We start from the raw sequence: 27,851 nt of genomic DNA, 5'->3' as shown, positions 1-27,851 counted from the left end.
TTAGTCAGGACATTATTACTCTTATGGAGCCTCAACGTGGTTTGTTTTACAGGAAACTGCCACTGGTTGATGATGGTGTCTTTGGCCAATGTCCAGCTAGTCTCTCAAAGCCAGACGTATTTCCACACCTTGTTTGAGCACTGTGCCAGTGCAGAAAGGTCTGGCTGAACCCAGTATCATTCTGGTAGAGGAGGGAAAAACACTGTCCAGAACAAAACTGTCCAGCTTTACCAGACACACTGAGGTCTGTTAACACAGTGTGCTTCAAGGGGTCTGTAGCAGCACTGCATGCGAACCTTTCTCAACCTTTCTCTGAATCAATCACAGCTCATGAAAGGAGCAATCTTACTAATTTAAACAAATTTACCAACATTTTCTTGGCTCAGAGGGTACTTCAAGCCATCAAGCCATTAAGTGAATCATTATATTAGCATGAAGATGTTTCCATTTTAAAAAAGGTGGCCAGATCTACCCGTCAAACAGGTTTATCCATCTGCCGGACTGGAAAAATGTTGTTTTACCAGGGTAAGGCTCAGCTCAAATTAAATAAGTGTGCAAGAGAAAGATAAACAGACAAATCTCGCAAAGACAGCTGCGAAGTGAAGCTAGGAGTAACCTTCTGTTCTCTGAGATGTAACTTCCGCTGCCCCGAGCGACGAGGTGGGCATCAAGCAAACAGGATGTAAACAGCATGACAGTCCAGTGCCTCCACAGAGTGCAGACCCCAGTGTGCAGGGGTACATTACTTCAGTCAAATGGGCATATGCAAAAAACCCCATTCAGTCTCAAATATGACACAATCACTCACTGCAGACACACACATGTAGCACAACAATACACAAGTGTGCACACTCACAGATGCTGCTTTGCCTTGCAAAATGCTGTTGCGCAAATTCACGACAGCGATGATTTGTTGCGTACTCATTCAGCACCCGGTCCACATCTCCACCAATGCAGACAAACACACATATGCATAAAGGAGGATGGATAAAAGTGGATTTGTTGCTGTAAAGCTTACCTGTGACAATAATAGAGAAAAAAACAGGAGTGTGAACATCATCTCTGCCCTAAATTTCTGTCTTTCTTTATTAACACATTGTAACAGGAGCTCTTTGCCTATTAAACACTGTGATATGTTATGACAACCTCTGCAAACAGTAGCCTAATTAAACTATATTAGATAACATGGGCCCGATATAGCTTGCCTGCCTCCACTCTAGACTGTGACACCCACCAACGCACCGACATATCATTGTCATTTCGTCTAATACAAGATGGCTTCCAGCCAAGCCCACCTGGAATCACAGGTCTGTTTTCTTTCCTCTGTAGAAACACTGACAGTAAAGTTACAACCATTAGATGTGGCTTTGTCTTAATCATACAAGAAACTCTAACGCGATAATGCAACTGTGGGCAGACTTACAAAACTAATAACTGCTTTTAAAGTTAAGCACACAGTCATCGTTGCCAAAACCCTCACCAAAGCCTGGTTAAGTGAAGATATGGCCAGCGTTAATGTTATTAAGTGTTCTACTTGCAGCATTAGCATCTTATTAATATTGCACACAGTGTGGTTGCTTGTGTCTTTAAAGCAGTATTCCTGTACATAATGCATGACTGTGTGTTGTTGTCATTGCTCTGTGCCGCATATTTATTTTGGATTATAGGAAGTACTAGAAAAGCTCCAGCTTGTCAGACAGATGCAGCGGCTGCCAGGCAGCTGAATGATATCTGGCATCAGTGGTCAGATGTTCATAGAATCACTGACTCATGTGCACGTTTAAATACGCCACAAGCCCCCTTTTAACTGAGTGGGCTCCACAAAGCTGACTTCAAAACAAACACAGGTAATGTAAGCAGGCTGGTTAGTAACTCACATAACACAGGCTGAAGATTCACAGCTTATATTGTGTGTGCTGCTTCATCTGCGGCTAACAGGTGACAAACAGAGCTACATGTCAGGACAGCATGTGAAGAGAGGAAGAAGAAGAAGTGTTGGGAGGAATGTGTGTGTGCTCTGTCACACTAACACAGACACAGATGAGACAACACATGCAGAGAGAGAGAAGCTTATAAATATAAGAAGAGAGCTCACCGTCATGTTCCATGACTTGACCCAGGGAATATTATCAGCAGTGTGAGTTGATCCTTGCCTCTTCCCGACACACCACCTCTCTGCCTCCCTCCCTCCCCCCACTGACTCCCCCTCCTCCCTCTCTCAACGTCTGCCTTCCTTTCCTCTCCCCTCCCCTTCTCTCTCTCTCTCTCTAGCTGTCCACTTCCCTCCTCCATCGCTCAACCTTCCCTCAGTCTCTCTCCAGTGTCTGCCCCCTCGCTCCCTCCCTCCCTCCCTCCTGCCTCCCCTCGCTCCAATAAAGAGCATTAAAAGTTAATGTTTGTTTCCATCTCAGTTCCTCCTTCTCCCTCCCAATCTGTGTCTCCTCCTGCATTAATCTCCATCTCTCCGCCTGTCAAGTTTTTCCTCCTTCCTCTGGCTACCGAGTCTGGCTCCAGTCTCACCCATTTTTTTTCTCTCTCCCCCCGTGTCGAGGTCCCACGGTGACGTAGATAATAAGGAGAGAGAGGATGCACTGTTAAAGGTGAAGGTACAGAAAGAGAGAAGGAAAAAAGAAGAAATGCATCAAACGAGTGGGAGGTGTGATGTATGCTTAGTGTATTTTCCTTCTCACGCTTCTCTTCATCTATGTTTTTATTGCAGGTAGTCATCTTCAGCAAATGTGACTGCAGCATTATCAAAACAGTAGTAAAGTGGTAGGAAGAAGCCATGTTGAATAGTCTAAAGTGCAGATTCTGTCAGTCCATTCTATCAGAGCAGAGTCATGCAGGGTAATTTCATTATTGATTCATCAGTTGATTTAACTTGATTTAATTTATTCTTTAAAATTTGTTAAACAAAATACCCATCATCCCAGAGCCCAGGCTGCATCCTTCATATTGAATGTTTTATCAAATTAAATATTTATAATCAAATAAAACCGCAAAAAGCAACAAATCTGCCGGTTTGAGGAAATGAAAGCAGAAAACTTTGGCATGAGAAATGAGTGTTTAGCGATTCATTTGAATTCATTCTCAATTTGGGAGTTTTACAAATTATTTTAAATAAGAAATTTTTTTCATTAAAGGACCTGAAACTATTTGAAATACTTTCACTATGAGTGATGAGCTCTTCCATACAAACAAAACCAAAGTTAGTTTAGTTATTTGTCAGATTTCTGCATTTTCTCAAGGCTCCTGTGCTCAAGATGTGATGGCAGTTGGTGGGCTCTATGAGATGTGATCAAACCACACCCACACAGTCTGGATGGAGCGCATTAGTTCTGTTTTTCAGTGTTAACCTCTCAGTCAATAAAGCCCATCATCCTTGATTGTTGCTGAGTAAAACAATAGTTAGAGAGAAGTATTTCACGGGAACACACCTGAAGAGCACGGCGCCACAGTGACTGCCCACTTAATAAAAACAATACAGATATTAAAGCCAGTAATTATCACAATGCTGAATAAATCCATGCTATAAACTCTGAGAGAGACACAAGGAGAGAGAGGAATCAAAGAGACAGAGACAGAGTGCAGACAGATAGACATTTTCTTTCTTTTTCTGTCACACAGTCACTTCAGGTCCTTCAAGTGACACTCAACATTGTAAATATGTCATCTATATGCCATTGACGGTTTGATGTTGGATACACAGCAGCATGTAGGACCAGAGAAATCATAAGAGGTATTGTGCCCCCTTTAAATACATACTTAAACACACTGTGAGTCAAGGACAGTCAAGTTTCAGTTTCCTGTCTTTTATAAAACGCGTCTCTTTTGATACTAAAAGTTCCACCTGTGAAAAGATTAAGTGGAACAGGATAATATGAAATATGCTGATGGACTGAAAGTGAAGGACGTGAATCTGTGTGTGTGTAATGCAAAACACATAAATGTCCACAAAGCCATTACGCTATTGACTACATAAGAGCAGCTGCCATAATGCCATATGGTATTGTGCTCCTTTCCTCTCTTGACAGTTTATCTTATTGTACAGTGCACAATCTAGTCCTCGTTTTTTTTTCCTTATCATGTTTTTTCTCCCATTTAGCTTTGTTCTCCTCCTCTTTCATGACTGTCGAACATGTAAAAATCACATTTGTGCATCTCTTTTCCACTTTTGATTAACACAACAAGTCAAAGTGCGTATTAAATTTCCATTACGCATGCTCATACACTCACTGTATGTACACAGCATTATTATAGGCCGCACAGCGTAACGTTAACATCCTGCCTATTTGCTGCTGAGGCGTTTCAACAAATATTAATAGAGTTAATGGCTTAGTAAGTAACCGCACAGAGTTACTGATAGACAGATGGAAGGGGAGAGAAACGGAGAAAGTGAGACTTTGACTTTTGATGCAGTCCAATGAAATGGCTCACAATAAGCGAGAAAAAAAACAACTGGCTCATCAACTCCAACAACACCCACCCACACACCCGCACACACACGATCACACACAAAAGAAACAAATTAGATGGAAACATATAAGCGCCTGTACCTCGCGAGGTCAACTGGTATTTAAAGAGACATGCAGTCGAACCCTCTTTTCTCACCATCAAATGTGAGAACAACACGTACAATGCACCCAAAAACGGGCAGATCCAATCGCACTCGACACTGAGAGTACGACTGTGAGAGACAGAGAGAAGAGAAAGTCACTTTTCAAAAGTATTAAAGTACACATGTGTTCAGGAAGAGGAAAGAGAGCCTGGACATCAAAAATGTTTGGACATTTAGTATCAAGACAACATGGTCTCATTATGGAATCAACTAAAATTACTGGAATATAATCACCTGTTGTTCGCATACTGGTATAATTATGTGCTGGTTAAAATAATAACAGCACTGCAGACAGCCTCCACTACTTTGTAAAGGTTGGAGAACCTTTGTCGTCATGGTTTCAATAATAGCCTTGTGGTTAAGGTCAAGGAAGGATTGTAAACTGTCAATCAGAAACAGGAAATCACTGTGGTGTCCTTTGTTTTGTTGACCATCTATCAAGAGTTATAATGACTACAGCCACTAGAGGGCTCTGTGATTTCAACGCAAACAGTGTTTTTAGGGATACGCTCAAATGACCAGCAGGGTCTTTAATGAATTCAGTGGTTAATGGTAGTTATGTAAGACATGAGATGTGATTACGTTACATGATTTTCATGCCACATTTCAGCCTCGTAGGGCAAAAACTGTGGCCACCAAAGGGTGGGCAGCAATATGGCTCTAGGGATAGCAAGTCAGTAGGTCCACCACTTTGGCTCAGACTGAATCTCAAAAGCTACAGGATGGATTGGCACAAATCACTGACTGGATATTCACGGTCCCCAGAGATGAAACCGAGCCACTGCTGACTGGACTGTCATGAATATGCTGCACACGTTCATGTTCCCCTGAGGCTGAACTGTAGCACTTTGGTTTTGACTGAATTCAGACTAATGACATTCTCATAAGCCTCATCTATACTTGTGTGTACTGCTAAATGCTAACGTCAGCATATTAGCATGCTGACGTTAGCATTTAGCTTCAGGCGCAGCTGTACCTGAGTACAACCTCATGGAGCCAGTGGTATAACTGTAGACTCTCAGTGTTGTTTAGAAACCTGATCAAATCTGGTAAATATTTTGCTGAATGTGAGTTTTAAACTGTTTTTGAAGCTTTCAGGTGACAAATCAAATTAACCACATTCCTTGCACGTGCATGCTCATCTCCCACTTTTACAAACAGGGCCACCTGCAAAATAAGTGTAAAACGTCTCATTTTTTACTTCTCAAGCAACATCTGCACATGGTGACAAATGTGACAACAGTTCAAACTGCAACACAATTATAGTGTAGATTAAGCCTTTCATCGCTGAAGAACCAGTACGTTTGGGGTATCAGTGGCTGCTACAGCAGCTACAACAGTGGCTGAGGATAGAGAGTGTGTGGGCAGTGAAGGGGGAAGGGTTGCTCGCTGCAGTACAGTACATTTTAACAAGTAGTTATTGCACACTAAAAGGGTCCGTAATCAATGTTATTTTGAGGAGAGCACCCACATTGAGCAGAGAGTACCAGCAAGCTGACACTCCTCTGCTGTCCTCGTCTTTTCTTCAACCTTTCCATCTGTCCTCTCCTCCTTAATCATCCTGTCCTTGCATCCCCGTTTGGCTCCTCTCCTCTCTTTTCTCATCACTTTCCCTTGCCTCCTTTATTTTCCGCTCTTTGACTCATGTCTTAATATATCTCTTCTTCTCTTTCCTTTCCATTGTTCTTCTCTCTTTTTCACTCTCTTCTGCCATTCTGCCTCCTCTGCCCTTTTATCCCCCCCCCCTTTTTTTCCTTTTCTCTGCCCGAGTAATTACAAGGCTGATACATGCAGCACTCATTTGGAGGACTGATTGCTATTTACAATGAACAACAAAGACCATCTCAGCCTACACATGATCCCAAACAGTTTTTTCACATGCAGAAATGCACAAGTTCATATGCATGCAGACATTAACACATGAACAATAACGTTCTTGTTTTAGATGCTTAAGAACATTCAGTATCTTTCCATTGACAAGTAAAATTTCACCACATGATCCCCTCAGTAGCTGCTCTGGAGGTTCGATCATATGACACGATGTTTTGCAGCAGATGGTGAAATTGTAGCGAGATTATTTTTGTCAAAGGTTGTTCCATTGGTCAAAAGTGTCAAGTATCAATCAGTCTATCAGCAGCTTCAGTAAATGCACCAGCTTTCCAAAAGATCAAAGTTTTATCTGTGAATTAAGTTGCAGTGCTCCATAACCCTGGAAAGAACGACGTGAACGTAAAGAAAGAAGAAACGATGTGCGGATGTATTTGTTGCTGCTCATCAAACAGCTCTGAGAGTTCACTTTTACCTAAAATGGCCTTCTTCATATTTCTTTGTGCTTTCTGTTGACTTGCACGTTCTCTGAACTGCATTTTCTTTTTAGAGTTTGTTAAAAAAAAAAAAAGAAAGAAAGAAAGAAATACGTAGACATGAAAAAGACATCCCTCCCGTCTGCCATTAATCCTGGTAATATTCCCCACAGGAGCATTTTTCCATGGGCAAGAAAAGTTTCTCATCAGCTGGACCACCCCCTTAAGTTAGAAAAAACTGTAAATGTTGTAATTCATATTATGTTTTTTTTTTTTTCGGAGAGAAACATTGTTTGTGTCACTTGTAGTTTGCAATCTCATGCCAGATCTCACACACATTTCAGATCATCTCAGACGTGGAGCAAAGTGAGCCCAGCACGCTCTCTCTCGGTGCACATTTGACCGCCTTTGAAGCTTTGCCCTGTGGGATGGATGTGAAGAATGGAATCACCATACGTTTGTGTGTGTGGTGCCATTTTACTGCACGTTATTTTAGGATCTCTGTAAAAGAAAGGTGGGTTAGCTCCCCCTGTTGCTTGATTTAAAACAGTTCATTTTACTGAGCATCACCACATCACATGTAAAGTGATTTTTCAGCACAAATCTAAAATTGTGGTCTCAGTCCATACCACGCAAGACTAGAATAATGTGATGATTGTAAATATGAAGCATCCAACAATCAATTCTAGTGTCTACTTTTAAGGCTGTGAATGAAAGTGAATCTTAGACGGTTCAAACCATGACGCTCGAAATGCAAACTGCCAGGAGACGTAAACAACTTCGGACATCTAATTTCCTAAATGCTCCACTTCATGATTGTTTCCTGTAATTACAGCTTCACCATAAACACAGAACACTTCCTGTGGCGGCTGAAGACGAGCAGAATAACTGCAAATTCTGATGGAAATGTTACTGTAATGTTGTGATCAGTGAATCAGACTGCAGAACAAGACAGACCTCATGCAAAAGCAGCATATTAACAAGCTTTATGTGTACAGTAAAGGTCGTGGTGGGTATAGGTATGTGACTGCAGTGAGTTCCAGTCTAAAACAGTGAAGGCAGCAGACAGGAAGTGGTTCTAACCACTGAAACAATATATGAGCCTGTCAGGGCTCAACAGCCAAAGGCTTCAACCAGCAAAACTGTCACACTGACATTTAGGTAAGATGCTGAGGACACAGAGTTGGTTAACGCTGTGGCCAACGTCTCACAGTGCCTATGAGAAGTTTTATCCCCTCCCTTTGGCCATCATGTTTCATTGTTGTTCAACTTTGTGACATTTAATCCACAGAAAAGCCCTTCAGGTCAAAGAACGAATTTACACACTTTGATCTCAACTTGAAAAAAAAATAAGAAGCTGAATTATTGTTTGTGCACTATTTACTAAATGGATGCAGCTTCTTCCTGTGTCTCCATGACTCACAAACCAGTAGTTGGATAGTACTGAACCTAAAATCTCTTGTCACACCTTAATTACACATAGGCGATTTCCATTCAAGCTATTACGTGGCTTGTAAAAGCTGCTGCATGCACCAGTGATGATTTAAGTAGGCGTGTCATAGTAGAGGAGTAAATATTTATACAATTAATTACTGCTTTTTACGATGAACTGTATTTAATACTGTTGTTACTGTGATTTAGTGTTGCACAAGAATAAATCATGAAACAGAAGAGGAGACAAGACTTTATAGGTACCGAATGGCTAAAGAAAGAAAGAAAGAAAGAAGGTTTGAGTGTTTGCTCAGTCAGAGCAAAAACTGAGAGGGAGAGAGGGGGAAAGTTTTTTCTCTGTAGCAGGAAGCCACTTTATTAGTCATATCAAGATGCACTGCCAGGAGCAGCAAATCTAACCTGAAACATTCTGTGTTCGGAGTGACAGACAGAGACAGTTCAGGCCTGATGTCTCAGCTGGATTCTATAAAATGCTTTACAAATTTTGATTTTAAAGAACCAAACAGCATCATGTGGATACATTTGGTTTGTTAGCTCAGCCTTACCATCCTGCACAGGATGTCCATTGAGATCAGTCTTTTGGTGGTTTATCCTACCTGAGCGGGCTCCGCGGAGCCTGCACAGCACCCTGGAGCGAAATCCAGAGGTGTCACTCTTGGAGCGGGACCTGGGGAGAGGCCACAGCAGGGGGAAATGCCTCATCTCTGTGTGAGTGTCCCCCTCATCTTCCATGGTCGCCTCCTCTGTCAGCCCGCAGGAGAGTGGTCGCGGACTCACAGTGACAAAAAGGAAAAAGAAAAAAAAAAAAAGCCCTCACTTGAATCTCATGAACATCAGCCTGCCTGCTTCCTCTCTACTCAAACTTTGCACCTGCTGAGCATACAAACTGTGTATGTGTGTGTGTGTGTGTGTGTGTGTGTGTTCCTGTGTTTGTTAACGCCCATCGCCTCTGAAAGACAGGTTGGCTATATAATGACTGTTTGAAATGTGAACTGACTGCTAAGTGAGGACTTGTGACAGGTAATAGATAATAGTTACCTATTATCTGACTGACTGCTAAACCTGTTTAGGCTAAATGTTGCACTGGCTGATACTCTGTGGGACAGTTGCATAGAAATGCTTGTTGTGCATGTCACTTTAGCCTAGAGTTTATGTATGAATTTGCATCAGCAATTTTTGTTTTGCTTGCATGGAAAAATGAAATTAAAAAAGCGTCTGGATGTAGTGCTTGTGGCCTATATTGTTGTATTTTCTATCATCCGTGTCCTTGAAATGGAAAAAAAAAAAAAAAAATTGAAAATATGATCTGACGTCAAAATAGCCCAATGAGGAATGGCAACCACATCCAAATTAAAGCTTATCAGTTGTGAAAAGAATATTTAGTCATCGCAGTTTGCTTGAAAGAGCCCCAGTGCTGAGTAAAGATTACCACCTTAGTGTTGCGCAATGACAAAATGTCAACGCAACATCATGGAAAACAGACAGACAAAAGTGGGTGCAGCTTTTAAACATTAGATGTCGCTAAATCACCGCTCTGGTGTAGTCGCTCTGCTTTCCATGTGTTGACACCCAGCGCCCGTCTCATACACCGAGAGGTGATAAAAGACAGACATCTCACTCTGATCTCCTTTTCCGCGCACCAGAACTTAAAGATATTTGGTAGATGATTCAAAAGTTTGATGTTTGAATGAGGCAGACTATATTCTAGGCTTTTTTGTCATGTGGCGTCACACCACTGTTATACGTGTTGTAACTGTGGTCATAACTGTGGTCACCTTTTATAATAATGTGGCTCAGACTATATCACAGTTGCTGCTTGTATGGATTGATACATAAGCATATGCATACATGGAAACATCAGGAAAAACTATACACAGAGTGGCGGTCTGCATATTATGATACTTTGATAAGGTCCCAACATAGTATTATCCTTTTTAATACCCTACAATGGTTTCTATATACTGCCAAACATTTTGGAACATGTAAGGTTGAAAATTGCAGAGGTGGGCTATGTAATTTCTGCAAGAGAGCAATAGTTTCTACTAACAACTACCACCATTCACGTTTGTGATTTTTTTTTAACCACACGGTGATCATCTTCACAATAGACGATCTCTGCTGCACCCTCAGCAGTAGCGGCATTGGAGCTCTGTCCTGGATCAGTGGAGATGGGCTGAGGCAGAGAGGACCCAACGACACCGTGCCAAACAGCCGACGGGTGCAGCACCTACAGAAGGGAAGACTCGGGTAAGTTGACCCGTTGAATAACGTTAGATAATATTAATAAACGCAGCGTTGTTGTTTCGTCCAGCTAAAGTTGCCAATTATATTTTATGAGTCTGTCTAATTACATGTCGACAGCGTTAGCTAGGTTCGGTTATCGTGTATGACTAACGCTAAACTTCTGTGCCAGATAAAACTAGCTAGTAAAGCACTGTTGTTTGTTGCAGCGCCCAAAATACAGGAATGTCAGTTTTTAGGTGGAAAATTCATGTAACGTTGTCGAGATGTATTATAAATATGTAAGTTTGTGATGTAAAGGAGTTGCTAATAGTAGGCTAACCTGAGCCATGTCTCCCAGTTAACTTCAGGCCAGCGAGCCAGAGTCGCTGGTGATGCTAACACAACAGTTGTGATAGTCTGACGTGCCTAACGTTAGCTAACGTTAGCTGTTTCTAACGTTAAATGCTATTTTTACGTTAGCCTGCGTGGCATTTGGGAGCTCATTGGCCAGCTACGTTTTTTGTTGTTAGTAACTCAGGACATAGTCTCTATTACCAGTGGCTTTACCTTGTGAGTGTCTTCGTTTTGTCCTGTTTTGGGGGCACACAAACCCACATCAGCACTCTGCTGGGGTGAACAGGACCCTGTCTGACCGGATAAATGTGAAAGTCAAACCTTGTCAAACCTGCTGGCCTTATGTGCTGCTTTCAGAGCCAGACTTTGAGCAGAAATTACTCTTTTCAGCTGGACCGGAATGACCTGTCCCACCTTTGACCTGTAGGGAGCCAATTACGTCCCAGCCCTTTCCCTAGATTGCATTTGTACCTCAATGATTTTTCCCTTAAAGGATACGTTTCAGTGGTCTTTCTGAAACCAACTGCTGTTGTAATGGATGATAAAGTGTGAACCCCTCAACTCCTAGTTCGTATGTGGTAAGCATAGGTTGGGAAACATTAAAACAACACAAATCTCTCTGCTCCACACTTTGTATTTCCAGCTGTTGTGTCACTTTCAATGATGCCACAATGGCTGAAGAACATGAAAGGATAATATTGACCCTCTACCGGGCTATCCAGCTGGTCCTTACTGTTGTTTTATGGCTTCTCCTGTGTGACCAGTTGGCTCCAGTGTGATGAGGACAAAGCCTGTCTGCAAATGTAAAGAGAGAGTTTACCAGGGATTGTTTGACCTAGAAAGAAGTCAACTAATATCATGCAGCTTTGTCCAACCATCCAGTTAGATCTTCAAACTCGTGTGTGCAGTATTATGGGGTTTTTTTTGCGTATTTTCATTAATTTTGTTAGTTTATCCCTCTCAATTTCTCTTGTTCACTGTCATTCAGTCTTACTGCAAATTTAACGCAGGAAGCCTAGTGAAACCTCCCACTTGTGAGCCCGGACAGAATGAGCGCATATGCACATGTGCACTTGTATCCTGGCAAAGATCTGTGTGCATGTAAATATCATATCCTTGCTTCAGAAACCCAAATATGCTATGTGGATTACTCACAGAGAAACTGGGATACTGTGTGTGTGTGTGTGTGTGTGTGTGTGTGTGTGTGTGTGTGTGTGTGTGTGTGTGTCCTCAACACAATGATAAATTACGCAAGTACTGCAATTATTCTGTAAAAAATTACATTATATGGTGAAGAATGATAATCCTGTGGTAATCTATATAGCAAATAAGAGTTTGACACGGTTATGCAGATAAATAGCATTGTAGCACCTGATTACATTTACACCTGGTATAAATATGTGTCTCCTGTGTCCACATTGAGATCAGATTGAGATCAGTCGCTCTGTCCAACTTCTTCCCTCTTAAACCCCGCCCCCCCCAGGATTCAGCCATCATTGAAGCTGATGTATGCAGCTGCTTTTATTTTAAGTGTGGTCAGTGTCACCACAGTCCAGGGACAGTCTGGATGTGGGAATGCAGTCAAGACTGGTGGGAGAGGATCCACCCTCAGGGGATGTTTGGTCGATCGAATCTGAATCCCTCCTTGATGCATCTGGGTTGCATTTACACCTGTACTTTCCTGTGGTCAAGCACTATGCAATTGCAGTCACCCAAAATGCATTTTAATGCAAGGTTGTTAATGGGTCTAAGATAGAGTCCCCCCAATCTGAGGAGCCTCATCATCTTTGGGTAGGTTGTTTTAGCAGAAATCTGTTGAGTTTAAACATCAAAATCATGTCAATTGGGTTAGCATTAGATATTCATATATAATATATAATATATTGATCAATGCATATAACATTCCTATATTGCAGCTAATATAAGATAATTGCAGATGTTGGTATCTGTTGAATGTTTGGATGATTTTAATAATGTCTCTCTCTTACATAGTTTGTTCACCAGAGAGCAAGTTTAGTTTATTTTTCCACTGTTAAACCTGCGGTAACTCTTATTTTAGTTGATAAAGCAACTTGTTAGCAAATAGTCAATTATTTATGCATCCTGCAGTTAACTGCATGGAGCAATATTGTCTTTCATTTGGAGGTGGATTTCTGGCCACTTGTCATATGTAAGTTAGTGTGCAGTAGGTTTTTAGAGCTTTTTCACTGAAACAGCTGCTTGTTGGGGCCGAAAACAGGACTCTAAGAGTGGCGAGAGTGAACCAGAACAGTTAAGTTGCCAGACAGCTAAACAATGAGCTGAAACCCGCTGTAAACCTCTGAGGGGATTTGACTGATCTGCTGTAGGTTCATCACTAAAAATATTGATTATAGCAACTTAAAATATCCCATTAAATACAGATCTTGGTTTACAGGAAATAACTTCAATGATCTGTATTGAAAGTGTTTCTTTGTGGACACGTGGACATTGAAACTAACCCACCATTTTACCCGTCTGTGTCATTTGAATTAAAAGCCTACATAGCATACATGGTTGCCTGTTCAACCGTGTTGGGGTTTGGTTTTGTATCACCTTTAACGTCTATTCTGCGTTACTGAAATGCACAAGCTTGCATGCATACGAACTTGTGCACTGCACCTAATTTACATGATCGCTAAACCCGACAGAGACGCCTCTCACTCTCACATGACAATCACTGTTTGTGTAGTGTTGAGATAGTCGCCTCTGACAGTGTTGCTCCTCTCTCGTGCCTGTGTGGCAAATGGGATGACTCGGGTAGATGCAGGGGCTCACTGAGATGCTCTCATCTCAGAGTCCATGCACAACAACTGGACCTTTTGTCCCTGCGTTGCCCCCATCCACCCACACAGTGCTCATAATGTCCTGGAGAAAGAGCGTCTTTATCTCTCGTTTCCAAAGATTCTTCTCAGTCACATATTTTAGGCTCAGCCCAAAAAGACAGCAGCTTAAACAGGCTAATACGACAATATGCCTACAGTAATGCAGTGCCCACCCACACAGGGTTTGACAATGACATGCGTGCATTCACACTCGCAGGACAAAGCAGATGCACTCTAATCTTTTACTTTTTTGTTGACGTCCAGTGAGCTGTAGGTTTCAGGGACCTCAGCAGGTTAAATATCGCTCATTCTCTCCTGCGTAGCTCCTGTGGGCGTCTGTGTTGTTTCTTTGTGTCGAACATGGCTGAGCTCGATGGCTTTTTTTTCTCTTCTTTTTTCTTTTTTTTTTTTAAACCATGCTCAAGTGGGTGCTCAGCTGTGGCGGGAGGGAGGGGATAAAAGGGGCTGGCCAGAGGCTTGCCAAATCGGATGAGAGAGCAGTTGGGAGGAGATAGCACAGAAAGTGAGAGAGGAGAGGACTGCAAGAGAAGAGGGAGAAGGGAAGAGCGCAAGACGGGGTGGGTGGAGGTAGAAGAGAGTGACAGTGTGTTACAAGAGAAAAAAAGAGGGAGAGCGAGTGGGTGAGGCTGATATAAAAGGATAAAGGCGGGGTTGTGGTTTGTGTCACATGATCCCCTAGCAGGCTGCAGCCTAGTGAGCTCCAGGTGGCAGAGAGACCAGAGATACAGTAGATACAGAGAGAAAGAGGGAGCGGGACACACTAGCAAGGTTCACCACAAGGACAACTGCAATTCCTTATTTACTCCCTCCCTCCTCACACGTCTCTTTTTCCACTCCTTTCTCTCTGCCCTTTAGGGATTCTTCTCGGTCCCACTTGCCCCCGCTCCTCTCCAGTCCCGGCCCCAGCAGGCCAGGGAATGTCCCGGCGGCGAGATGCCTTACGTGGACCGACAGAACCGCATCTGTGGCTTCTTGGACATAGAGGAGAACGAGAGCAGTGGCAAGTTCCTGCGTCGTTACTTCATACTGGACACACAGCAGGGAAGCTTGGTGTGGTTCATGGACAACCCACAGGTAATTACCCAGGGCTGTGTTAGCTTAGCTTTTAGCTTTATTTTGAGGGAAGAAAGCCTCTAGGTAACTGCACGGGCTAATGTTCAATTTGTTGATGGAAAATTGGTCAATTTACAGGCAATTGCATGCCAGCTTGATGTTAGTTATTACTGTGGATGATCAGCGCTCATGCAATTGCAGGCTAACTGCCAGCCACTTCTTGCTAAACTGTCTTCATTCATTATGAACACAAAGCTAAGTTCAGGCTCAATGTTTCCATCGCCAGACAGCCGTACAAGGATGGGAGAACTTGTATTATGTAATTCCAGTTGACAGCAATTAGGAAGCACATATTACAGGCGCAGCAGCAACAGTAGGAGGAGGTCAAGGCTAAATGTGTGTGTGTTTCTCTGTGTGTGTTTTGGTTAGAATAATGGTGGAATGAACTCACAGATTAACCTTAAGACCTGGGTTTCATTTTTGCCCTCTGGTGATTTGGATAAGTGAATGTATAAAGCACTGATGCTTGCATTGACCACAGTGGTCATGATTTTCTTCTCTGTGACCCTCGGTGTCACTGTTTTTACTCTCCTCATGGTTTGTACATCGTGCTGGCTTGGAGATGCTGTATTTGTAAGTGCGCTGTTACATGAAGTATTCATAAATCATGTAGTGCAGGAGAGATTTTAAATAATTCAGGGAGTCCCTTTCTTTTTATAGATTGAAAAAGCTTAAATTTTAATGATGTTAAATCTGGATCCCCTAGTTTCAGGAGCACAGCACGAAACTGAAATTAACTATCATGGAGTGCATTCCAAGTATACTGTAATATTGACTTGCTTTACAGAAATTGACCTCACTCTCCCACCTCAGCTAAGGCTCCTTCCTCAATGAAATGGTGAATGGTTAGCTTTAGCTTTATGTTTTTACATATATCATTATTTTTACCATTGTTCCACAGAACCTGCCTATTGGCACAGACTGCGTTGGTTCCCTCAAGCTCACCTACATCTCTAAGGTAAAATTACCACTGAAGCTTATCTGACACAGACGTAATAATATCATCTATAATTTACAGTATTTGGTTGAACTTGGACACTAACAGTTGTGAGCTTTGTCCACCTCTAGGTCAGCGATGCCACTAAGCTGAGGCCTAAGGCAGAATTCTGCTTCGGTAAGAAAACACTGATTGTCACAATCTTGCTGTTTGTTATAAGGATTTGGTAGTTGACTGGTGGACTAAGGCCACATTTAGAAAGAATTCACTGATTTCTCTTGGCATTTATCATATTAAACAGTAAACCAACTTACATGTTGGAAAAGTATAGAGCTTAAAACATCCCTGCGGTGCTTTGCAAAAATCGGCATTACATGTTGACAAAGCTGAATACGGTTTCTATAACCTAAGGGAGGAATGTTTGCTGTCCTTCTCTGCCCTCTAATCTTGGTCAAGCACTGCTCTCCACATACTTTATCCACCATTGACCAGGCAGCTTTGTTCAGCATCGTCTGTTTAGCCAACACACAGCGATGCAGGAGGCTACAACGTGGTGTGTTGGAACCTGATAAGTTTTCCTGCATCATTTTTTGTCCCAACAGTCCTGTTTTCATAGTTGTCTTGCATATTATACTACAGAGAGGTTGTGGTTTTCATGTTGTCTGTCTTTCCTTATTAATCTAATGTTGTGGGTTCGAGTGTCATTTGTATTGCACATCAGAATGAATGCACTACTACAGACAGAGCTGAGGAAAGGACACCAAACAAAACTTGCACACATCTAATAATAATTTCAATTAAAAAAATATCAAGCAAAGATTTACTAATTGAGAATTCATTTAGTTTCTCTCAGTTGAAATTCCTTTGTTTGTGCTTTCAAAATACTGACCCTGGGTCAGGGGCCGATACGCTTGGAAAGAACTGGTTTGTACGATGTGTTGTTGTTCCAAACGGCCACGCTCCTGGGTAGAGAGGGAAGAGATGCCATATCATTTAAATATGGAGATGATGGCATACATTTTCAGACAGTCTCTCCTGGATGGCATTTATAGTGCTGCAGTTGAGCCAGAGAGAGCCATGGCTCCTTTCTCACCTATGCACAGCTGGTCATTCACAGTGTGAGGCAGGAGTAAATGTCAGTTTCAGAAAGTTACAAAAATGGCCAGACAAAGCATCCCAATGCCACTGCAAGTTGTCAGGGAAGTTTCTCAAGCTTTTCAGCCATCTGACAAACAGTTCTGCTGAAGCATACTTCAACAATCATCTGACCGTGGCCCCTGATCATACCAGTGAACATTTCACAGCAAACATCTCGGTATATCTCCTCGTCTTCTTGCCCTGTGTGGTCAGGACAGGAATGGGAGATGTTGCATAAATATGAACCGTCATCAGGTCATTAGCAGTTAACCCTCCAGTCCTTGTTATTGTTGACTACACTGTCTCCTCCTCTTCCATCTGCTTCAATAGCAGGAAACGCTAGTGTGTTGACTATCGTAATTGTGTGTGTCTGCCTGTGTGTGCGCACCAGTCCCCATGTTGAGGTTTCGACAGGATGCAGACATCCTAATCGGAATCTGATTCAGAGATGTGCGATGTTATTTTTATCTGCCCCTTGTGTGCCATGTGTCATGCTGATTTCTATGAATCTTGGTACTCCGCCTGCCTTCCTAGGTCAAGAAAGAAACATGGAAGAATGCAGTAATGGCCATCATGCTTACAGGCCGTTTTACAGCAAGAAGTACAGCCTTGATTGCAGCCTGTGATTTATGATGCATTTGAACTTTGGTGCTTGGTTGCATTTCTCAGCAGCACAGATTGTTTTATCATGTGTAACTATGAGTCAGATCTGATACCCTCCTCCCATATATTTTCCCAGTGCCCAAGACACTACTACCAAGCAGTTTAACTCTCCCAAACATGCAGTGGACACATTTGAAGGGTGGATTAATTCATGGGGGTGATCTGAATGAGACCAGACAGACAGATTTATTTACAGGGAACTGGAAAAAGAGCCAGAGAGAGAGAGAGAGTGTGAGGTCTTGCATGTGTCTTAAAGGCTGGACTGAAGACACAGAACAAGGAAGAATGATCTTCTTTGTGCTACAGAGTTTGAGCTCTCCGTGCCTTTTACAGCTCGCCCCGCCAGATTTACCAGTCCAGCTTTAATGTAATTTATTCACATGGTGTCGAAAGGAAATAGAGGAGACACAAGGACAGTTTGAGCTGCAGAATTGAAGGATTTATGGCAGAGAGAGCGCGAGTGAGAGACTTCAGTTCTTCCAGCTCCTAAATCCTGATCCATACCTAATCAGCATTTGACCCAAAAATTTCTTTGTGATTGGAAACGGGTTTTGCTCTTGTTCACATGGGTGTGAAAATATGCAAGGATATTTGGTGGTTGGTAGCAGTGGGCTTTTTTTTTTCTCTCCGTCATGGTTAGAAGTGGGTAGGTGGTGGCAGACTGAGGCAGCTGGATCTAGCCGGGTCATCGTCTTCAGGAGAGAGAGTGCAGCCGGTAGTGTGTGGGAGAGTCCCTTGGCAAAATTGCTTTTCATTTCCAGAGATATCTGTGGATATTTCTGTGGCACTCCATAGTACATCTGTGTACTTGTAGTACTTATTTGCATGTGATTCATATTGAACATACTGTAGAATGAATCAGATGACGGCGTGTAGAGAATGAGTCTGACTGACTGAGGAGGTCTGAATATACTTTCACTCTGTCTCCTGTTCCCACTGCTGTTTTTCTGATCTATTAGTCATCAATGCTGGGATGAGGAAGTTCTTCCTGCAGGCCAACGACCAGCAGGATCTTGTGGACTGGGTCATCGCTCTCAATAAAGCCACCAAGATCACTGTGAGAAACACACACACACACACACACACACACACACACACACACACACACACACACACACACACACACACACACACACACAGGAGACACAAGACGTACAGTCCATCCCTGATTCGGCTGTGCTAATCTGTTCTTTTTGGCTCATGTTTTATCACTTGGAGAAACTTTCATTTCTTCCTCTTCTGTAGAAATGAATTAGTGGACTGCCAAGTAACTAGATAGGAGTGAGTCAGAGCATGACTAACAGGATGCTGTATTGTTGTATTGAGTGCTGGGATAAAGGACTGTTTCCATTGTTCTCCATGAAGCCTTAACCATCCAGAGAGGAAATGGATGTTAAATGTGTTAAAGGCTTGTGAACTCCTACGTACATACAAATTACATACTCTGCTTTAACTATGTAGAACACCTGAATTCCACAAAATGCATTCATTTATTCAATATTAGTGGGTTTAATTGAAAATGACTCAAGTCTGATTTGTTTTTTTTCTCCAGGTGCCAAAGTTGTCTGATGGGCAGCAGAATGCAGAGAACCAGAAGGCTTTGCCAGACGTCATAGGGCCCAAGAAACAAGTCTCCTATAAGACGGAGATTATTGGAGGAGTCCCCATCGTCACCCAGACACAGGTAACCACACCTGTACTGCGCCCCATACTGGATTTACATGCATGCACTAAGCACGCTGTCATTTCTTCAGGTACAGGTTTAAAACTACATGCTGGGTTCAGTCTTCTTTTGAAAAACATAACTTCAAGGTATTAATACACTTCCTAATTTTAACAGAACTCCCACAGTCCTTCTTTCATATTGTCGGATATCAGAGCTGAGAGGTCTAATTGATTAGTCCATCAACAGGAAAATAACATTTTAATCATTGATTTGTCGTTACTCAAACAAACAGGCCCAAATTTCCCTGCTTCCAGGTTTTTAAAGAAAGACTTACCTGTTTTTCTCTGTTTTTGTCTAATTTTAAATCGGGTAGAAGACATCATCTCGGGCTCTGACAAGTGTTTTTAAAATGTTGTCAGAACTTGCAGTTACAGTATTTCTGGTGTCCTTTCCACCCTTTCACCTTCAAGCATGAAGGAGGTGATGGTGCAGACAGAGCGGAGCGTGACGCCATACATCGCTCCCACAGCCAGCTGCCGTACTTCCTGGGCAGGCCGACTCAGGAGCACACGGTCATCAAATCGGGCTACTGCGTCAAGCAGGGGGCTGTGGTGAGTGCCTGCCGCTCTCTTGGTTCTCTGTTGGGTTAACTTGGTGTCACTTGGCCGTCTGGTACCGTCTAGAGAAGTTCTTCGATACAATAAGAAATGGGACTCTTCATACGAAAATTAAGCGTGTGGTGGTGGATGGTTATCACTGGCTGCATATACAGTGCAACATAGTCTTCTGAAAAATCCCCTATATGAACACTTTGCAGCTATGACAGAGTTGCAATTGAAGTCACATTGACATTTATATAAATAGAATCTTCATATGGGAGGAAATGTAACGTCTTATGACATTTTGATGAGAGATGATGAGATTTCAGCTTGACAATGGTGAAGAATTTGCTTGCCTAAGGAAATGCTGCTTCTCTAGTGTGCACAACTCTGTACTTTATAAATGCCAAAGGATAACGGACTTCCCCGTCTATATATAGACACTGTAAAACATGTAGGAACCAGCTTTTAACTAGAAGTAAAATGATGGTTTCATTATTGCAGCAAAGGTTACGATCATGTTTTGACTGGAAATTGAATACAAAAGATCTGAACGTCTTTTCTCCTTTTTTCCCCAGATGAGGAACTGGAAACGGCGATATTTCCTATTGGAAGAGAACTCAATGAGTTACTTCAAGTCAGATTTGGTAATTAACTTTGTTTTGTCAGTTATGTGAGGCCTTTAAGGAATGTTTTTATTGATGATGCATGTGGATTGGATTCAGCCCGACAGTCTGATGCAGAGTAAGAGCAAACAGAAAGTCCCGAGTTCAAACATGTTTTATCTGCAGTCTGTGGAATTCAATGCCTTCACTTCACATGTCCTATCATGCCTTGGCCCCCCACCCCCACCCAGGCCTTCGTATACACATACACATGCACACTGTCCTCATGATAATACTCTACGTCCCGTACCCTGCCCTTGTCCGGGTCTGCCCGTATTTGACAGCTTTATCTGTCTATTTGGCTATCAACAGGCCCCAAGGACACAGACTCCGTGTCTGCTGTATCAAATGGCCAGGTCAAGAAAGTTACAACCATCAGGGTTTTTAGTTTGCTCTCTGCCACTTACAGGAACGTTCACTTCTGTCCCTACTAACCAGAAAAACTCAGCAAGGCAGCCTCATTTTTAGCCGACATATCAGAACAAAAAGGCATTAGTAATATGAATGTAAATGGTCGTATTTATCTTGTGTACTCTAACAGTTATTTCCTTCCCTTTAGGAGAAAGAGCCTCTAAGAATGATTCCACTGAAGGAAGTTCACAAAGTCCAGGAGTGCAAACAGAGGTATTTAACATGTCCCAGCATTTTCCCATTGTACAGAAAAATGTCTTTTGTCCAGGAGGATCTCTGATTTAGACGATATACGTGAGATAACTGTGATCTGACATGTTTTCTGCTTCTGTTGTAGTGACATTATGATGAGAGATAACCTGTTTGAAGTCGTCACCACATCAAGGACATTTTACATACAGGTAGGACGTTTTCTGAGGTGAAAGGAATGTGCAGTCGACAGTCACACACTCAAGGCTTCCCTCTCCACAGTGTTCATAAACACTGCGATTACTCTTGTTTTTCTACACACAGTCTGTTTCCCTTCCCATCACTTCACATTTTGATTTTGAGTCTCTCACTCTCCTCTCTCTGTCTCTCATTGTTCTTTTCTTTCACGTCTCCAATAGGCGGACAGCCCCGAGGAGATGCACAGTTGGATCAAGGCTGTCTCAGGGGCCATTGTGGCCCAGCGGGGGCCTGGGAGGTCTGCTGCCACAGTACGTATCTTGCACTACAGTACAGCACAATGTCACCTTAGTACAGATTCAAGTCATTATATGTAGACTTAAGCGAAGGCCTCAGATGCACCTGTGGAAGAGAAAATGACTTCAGACTTGACTCATTCCTCCATGTGCAGAACTTGAGACTTACTGAGTGACATCTGCTGGTATGAAGAGTCTTCCCAACTGTTCACAAGACGTGTTTGTGTTGTTTCAGTCATGTCCTTTATCGATTGTTCTTTGCAGTTTCTTTCTCTCACAAGAGCTCAAGCACCTGCAAGATACAGAGATACAAAGAACGTCCTTTTTGCAGAGTAGCAGAAGCAGTCGTTTGGCACTGTGTTTCAGATTAATTCGACCTCTGACTACTTTATCAGTCTGATCTTAACAATATCAAGCCCAGCTTTTCAAGTTGTGGTCGTGTAGTCTAAACAAATTGATGAAGTCGCTCCCATGCTGGGGACTGATACAGAGCCTTGGGACATTTGCTACCGAGCCTCAAGGAAGACCCTAATTTGGCAAAGAGCAGATTGTTATGCAAGTTTATCATGGGCTATTTTTACTGTATTTACCTTGAACTTGGCACATCCTGTGACATAAAAATACTGTTTTTGGGTGCTTTTTTAAGGTACTTTTTTGGCCCTGTAATGCCTTTTATCAGACAAGCAACAGCTGATAGATGACAGGAAATGAGGGAGCGAGAGATGGGGACTGATGTGCGACAAAAGTCCCCAGCTGGATGCGAGCTGGGGAGGCTGTGGTTCATGTTCGTCGCCTTAACCTCTGAGCCACCAGGTTCCTCAGTGCTGATTTTTAACTAAACTAGGTCATCAGTACGTCAGACAGCCAGTGATAACAGACAGGTGTACGTACACAGACCACCAAATCTGTGTGAGTACTCTTACCTGAGTTTCAGAAACGCCTACATGGATAGAGACAGGCAGCTAGACTTGCCAGGTGAGGCGTAAACCAGCTCCACAGCCCGGACTGCAGAGGAGAAGGTGTCCTCTGCCACAGCTGGTCCCTTCTGGTTAGACTGGAATCATTCTCAGCACCTTTGCACTGTCTGTCTCTCTACAGTTCCCTCTTTCTTGCCTCCTGTGTCTTTCTCTCTCTCTTGCTTGTTTTTCCCTCTCCTGTGCCTCTTCTCTCTATCCTTTCCCCCCTTTTCTTTCTGTCTTTGTCACATTCTCTCCACCTCCTCCTCTCCCTGTGGGCAGACGGCCCATCTGCTCTAATACTGCTTTGCACTGTGTTGTTGCAGATGCGGCAGGCCAGACGGCTGTCGAACCCCTGTATACAGAGGTATACGTCCCGAATCGGGGAGTGCAGCAGCACGTATGTCAGCTCGTCTAAATTTCCCCTTTTAAACTATAAGTTCACCTTTTTTAATCCTGTTTTCCACTCACTGGCTGGCCCTTGGTGGTTGTAGACATTATGAGAGCAGATCAGATCTGACGCCACATCTGATGCTCCTTTTTTTTCCCTAAGAACCAACCACATCCTACGTATGGCTGAGATAACAAGCACTCCTCCCTTCACGCCCTCGTCCTCGCTGCTTCTCTCATCCCCCTCTCCTGCTTTTTTTCCCCCCGCCCTGTCACTTCAAGCTCAGCTCAAAGTTTGAGCCCATTTCATTCAATGCACTCAGATTGTCCCCGGGTAAACATGCAAAAAAAAAAAGACTCGAGATGTGCTTGATATGGCTTCTCTCGCATGTGATGACTGTCGCCACGAGCATGGCACCTGAAATCAAGGACACCTCTAGTCGCTCAAATGCTAAAATGTCACATTTTGCTCAGGGTATAGAATGACTAAACAGCTGGAATATGACCATCTAACCATCGGAAAGGCTCGCAGTCACCGCCTCCCTCTCTCCCTTATAGCTTCACTCGCACAGCTTCCATCTGTCCTCACCATTATTGTGTATGAAATAAAAGTATACATGAGTCCGTCCACAATCTATGCACAAACACACACTTGCTGCATGACCTATCTGAGCAGCTCAGCCATGAATACCTTAAGCCTGTTTCTATCTCTGTCTTTATTACTGGGTACATGTGTCTTTCACACCTTCTGTTTCTCTTCCCTTCATGCTCTGTTATCTCTGCAGTCTGCTGCAGCTGTGTACCTGTCTTAGATGTGTGACATCCTGCTTGTCTCTCCTCCTCCCTCCTGTTCGCTGCCTGTATGTTTTTTTCTCTTTCTCATACACACGATAATAAGATACTTGTTTCCATGTTGACTTCTTATACCTGTGTGTGCTAAATGTTGAACATGTTAACAGCTTTGAAACGAGAACCGACCACTGCTGAAGCCACGTGTCCGGAATCACAAACTATGAGGCAAACATACGGTTAATTATTTATATGTGGGGTTGTAAGAGCTAATACAGTGGTCAAGAGGCTAATGGGACATGCCCGTGCTGTAATTAATCAGTAGCGCAGTGGACTGAGGGCAGTCTTCAGTGTGGTAGATTATTTGACCATCTGGCCCCTAAAATTCTGCATGAACTTAATTTTGGACCTTTGGAATCAGCATGAAGCGTCTTTTAATACATGTGCAGCTCCCACTTGGGTTTTTAGACATGTTGGAAACCAACTCTTAAATCTTGTGATACTTTGTGGGTTCATCGATCAGAAGTTAAACAAGCCTGCAAAGTCGCGTGGGGTAATCTGCTGGATCTTAAGGCCGACACAGATATTTGTCTTGGAGTCTTCTGACGCTTTCGAGCTGGGATGTTTCTCTAACCAACATTTCACGGACTGCTCAGAGGCTTCCCCTTTTTGCTTTCACCAGCTCTGCTGCGCCTTTTCTTTCTTCTCACGCTTCTGTTTTGTGTTTCAGAGATTGAAATCTGACAGTGAAAAGCTGTGAATTAATGAGCAACAACCAACCACTGCTTCCTAAGGCACTCTGCTCCTCCACTGCAACCTGTCAAGACTACCAAAACTAAAACCTGCTGACACTACTACCACTACTCCCGCTACCTCTACTACTACTACTTCTACTACCCCTACAGCTACTCCTACTACTTCTGCTACTACCACCATCTCCACTCTCTAGCAATGCTACATTCTTCAGCACCACCAACCTTCAGTACCAACTCTGCTAAAGCTGCATCAGGCCCCACATGCTGGTGTTATTTCCAAGTCTGTAACTCCCTCTCGTGCTTCTCAAATAAAGTCCACATATCGAGTTTTCACTTTTCTCACTAACAACGACTCGTCTTGTCTCCCACACTCTTGCTTCCTCTGTGTTTCTGCTGCAGGAACACGGCAGCCGTTCCACTTTCTACCGCAGCCCCGCGGGTCCCCCCGTCCCTCGCTCGCCCATATCTGCCATGCCACCATGCTACCCAGAGTGGGGGGCTGCTGTCACGTGCGGCACACGCTCGCAGCCTGGCGTGGGACAGCGAGCACTTCATGAGCCTGCTGCCACGGCCCACTCACAGCCACACGCCAGCACGCCTGTCCCTGCAGGAGACGCGCCTGGCAAAGTGACCTGCGAACCGCCCGCGACCACTGTCAGTAACTCTGAGGAGTCGCCGTGGCGACGGCGGAGCAGCTTCGAGCCCCACATGCCTGAACCGCCCCTGGACCTGGATGACGCCGACCTGCCGGTGAGCGAGGTCTGAGCCGTCGAACTGGACGTTAAAACGTGTTTATCTGGATGGAGACTCCGTAGATTAGGAGGACACCGTGCACAATGGGCGTTTAAAAAGGGCAGCCATTGGTTTTCAGAACAAAGCTGTCGGCGGACGACAGAGTCCAACATCACAAACTCACCTTTTGAGCTCCTGCATCAGTGCCGTCAGTGTTCCAGAGAAACAAGTTGGGACCACTGAACTGCACTCGTGTGCCAAAGACGACCCGGTCTTCACCCACAACCCTCTGCCTGCCTGCTGTCGCATTTACAATCCTGTATTTATTTACTAAGAGTTGATGTTGTCAAATAAAACTACAAATTTTAGTTTACTTGTACTGATTAGAAGTCAATGAGAGAGCTTTATTTTAACCTGTACAGGCACAGCGATGTGTTCAATGGTCTTTGTGGGCGGAGGATGTTCGTAAACCACTTTGTGCCAAGAAAATAAGGGAGCTTTCAAGTGCAAGCTATTTCCTCTTGTCTGAAAAGAGCGTTCGAACTGAGGACTTGCGTTTCATCACCTCTCTAATCTACTTATTAAGACTGTGTGGTCTATTCATACACTCACTATTGTAACCTGGATTTGTCTACCATTGTCGGCCAGTGTTAGGGATATGTGTCAAGCCTAGTCTGAGATCAAATCCTCACTCTAATGCAAAGTGTAATTCAGAGATTCTGGACTGGTCCAGGACGAGATGCAGAAAGTTAAAACTAGTTTATGACCCGGTGTGTATAATGATAATAACATGACCAAATGTACTACAGCAAGGATTTTTCTAACAGTCGCCAAGCCTTTGACTTACATTTCTCTTTATTTCTGAATATGTCAGAGGGTTAAGTTGCTCAGTCATGTATTGACGTCCTCACTGTTATTGACCACAGGCTACATGTAAATCTACAGTGGATAGTTTTTACAGTTAATCCACCTCTTGTTGTAAAGTAAGAGTTTGACTGTGCAGAAGCACATAAGAAAAACAACATTTTTAAGCTATCACAGTACACGCATCACTTCATAAGCCGAGTCATCCTCTTTGTGGACCATATTTCAGCGTACTCGACTCGCGTCTGTGCTTCGGGATGACGTGTGAACGGAACAACAGCATTGCGAGTAAACAAGGAGTACACTTGTATACATTTTGTAATTCAAAGTAATAAAAACTTCAAACACAGGTCAGTCATAGATCAGCTTCATATCCTGACAGACGTGTCAGTTTACTGAACTTGCAGTCCGTTGTTTGAAGATGATACTGTATGAACACCATGCAAACATTTTGGATCATGGTTGAACAGAAAAAACAATCACTTCCGTTGCATGTTAACATTTTAGTGATTCCTCAGACTGGCTTTGGTTTTTTGTTTTTTCTTTATCAACAGCCGCTCTGTGTATTTGCAGAGTGGAGCTGTGTGCAGCAGATTTATTTTTTATATGCTTTTAGATGTTTCCTGGTTTGTGTTCCTTGTACCTGTGTTGCCACCTGGCAGGAGGCAGCTGCCTCATGGTTTTACTTTCCAAAGCCCCACTGTAGTCCTGCTAAATAATACACACTAATCTTTTTTTAAAGTGCCTGCTTCATTTCAGCCCAACAAAGTTCAAGCTAGTTCACCCTGTTTCAGTCTGGTGTAATTGGTTTGAATTGTCTCTATTTATTATGTGGATGACTTGAAAGAAATAAACACTGAAAATGTGCTCAGGTTTCCTGATTCGGTAGTGTGCTTTATTTAGTTCCAGAGAGCACAATGAGTTTGAGGGCAAAGTGAGAGCTTTAGTTTAGTCTGGAGAGAGAAATTCGCCATTGCTGACTTTCATCACTCATCAAAGCCCCTTCTGCCCTCTTGTGGTGAGAGAAGAAACTTCACTCTGGTTCACTTAAAGTGATCATGCTGTGCAAGTCATCGTTCATGCATTGACAGCTGGATGTTTTAGTTATCAGAAGTTGAACAAATTCCAGTGGTACAAAACAGCATCTAGAAGAATAAAAGCAGAGTGAAGCAGCACAAAATACATGAACAGGTGACAGTATGCCACAGCCAGCACTTCAGAGCGCTGATCAGGAGAGGAATTTGATCGATTGTAGGCATGTTTTCTTAATCAGTGTCATTGACAGCAGTCATGATTTGGCAGATATCTACAAAACCAGGTACAAAAGAATCAAACTGACACTCAGTGCATCAAACTGTGGATTAGTTTGATTTTAATTGCAACGTGCCTGAAGGAATTTTTTTTGAATGATCGTATCACAAAATGATTCAGTGATGTTGGATCAGAGTTTTAATTAAGAGTTGACCTTCCTCTCTGCGTTCACAAAATTAATCACAACCTCTAGAAATAACCATGCCAATAGAAAATAACTTCCTCCTTTCCAAAAACTTGTCACTATCAGCGTGTACACAGTGATGGAGGATGCGTTCAAATCCTTTAGTAAAAGAAGAAATACTACACTGTGAGTAAAAGTCCTGCACCGAAAATATTACTGAAGTAAATGTAAGTATTATTAGC

At 43.0% G+C, this 27,851-nt stretch overlaps 2 protein-coding genes across 10 annotated transcripts in view; one reads left to right on the top strand and one right to left on the bottom strand.

Annotated features, from left to right (window-relative positions):
- The window catches only part of phactr2 (phosphatase and actin regulator 2), a 40,108-nt gene extending 31,002 nt beyond the window's left edge, over nucleotides 1-9,106 (bottom strand). For 2 of the 3 annotated variants that reach the window (XM_070977574.1, XM_070977577.1), the window contains exon 1: nucleotides 8,970-9,106. In XM_070977574.1, the coding sequence (XP_070833675.1) occupies nucleotides 8,970-9,105 (136 nt within the window). In that variant the 5' untranslated portion in view covers nucleotide 9,106. Of the gene's footprint in view, nucleotides 1-2,095; nucleotides 2,178-8,969 lie in introns of those variants that run through there. The other variant, XM_070977576.1, reaches the window with a different exon arrangement.
- A 1,410-nt stretch (nucleotides 9,107-10,516) lies between these two features.
- LOC139341009 (pleckstrin homology domain-containing family A member 1-like) lies at nucleotides 10,517-27,041 on the top strand. Of its 7 annotated transcripts, none has more exons than XM_070977203.1 (14): nucleotides 10,520-10,620; nucleotides 14,670-14,888; nucleotides 15,829-15,885; nucleotides 15,996-16,041; nucleotides 18,624-18,721; nucleotides 19,217-19,348; nucleotides 19,801-19,941; nucleotides 20,508-20,576; nucleotides 21,154-21,218; nucleotides 21,343-21,406; nucleotides 21,614-21,703; nucleotides 22,971-23,044; nucleotides 23,820-23,894; nucleotides 24,978-27,041. In XM_070977203.1, the coding sequence occupies exons 2-14, from the start codon at nucleotides 14,748-14,750 to the stop codon at nucleotides 25,207-25,209; spliced, it is 1,284 nt and encodes a 427-aa protein (XP_070833304.1). In that variant the 5' UTR covers nucleotides 10,520-10,620; nucleotides 14,670-14,747; the 3' UTR covers nucleotides 25,210-27,041. The 7 variants fall into 7 exon arrangements, with proteins under 7 accessions (XP_070833308.1, XP_070833304.1, XP_070833309.1 ...); XM_070977208.1 differs by lacking the exon at nucleotides 24,978-27,041 and adding an exon at nucleotides 24,554-24,693; XM_070977204.1 differs by lacking the exon at nucleotides 10,520-10,620 and adding an exon at nucleotides 14,311-14,371.
- Nucleotides 27,042-27,851: the final 810 nt, after the last annotated feature.

The sequence above is a fragment of the Chaetodon trifascialis genome, chromosome 13 (assembly GCF_039877785.1).
Source record: "Chaetodon trifascialis isolate fChaTrf1 chromosome 13, fChaTrf1.hap1, whole genome shotgun sequence".
Taxonomy (NCBI): domain Eukaryota; kingdom Metazoa; phylum Chordata; class Actinopteri; order Chaetodontiformes; family Chaetodontidae; genus Chaetodon; species Chaetodon trifascialis.
The sequence above is the reverse complement of the archived record's forward strand: the minus strand, read 5'-3'. Positions and strand labels throughout refer to the sequence as shown.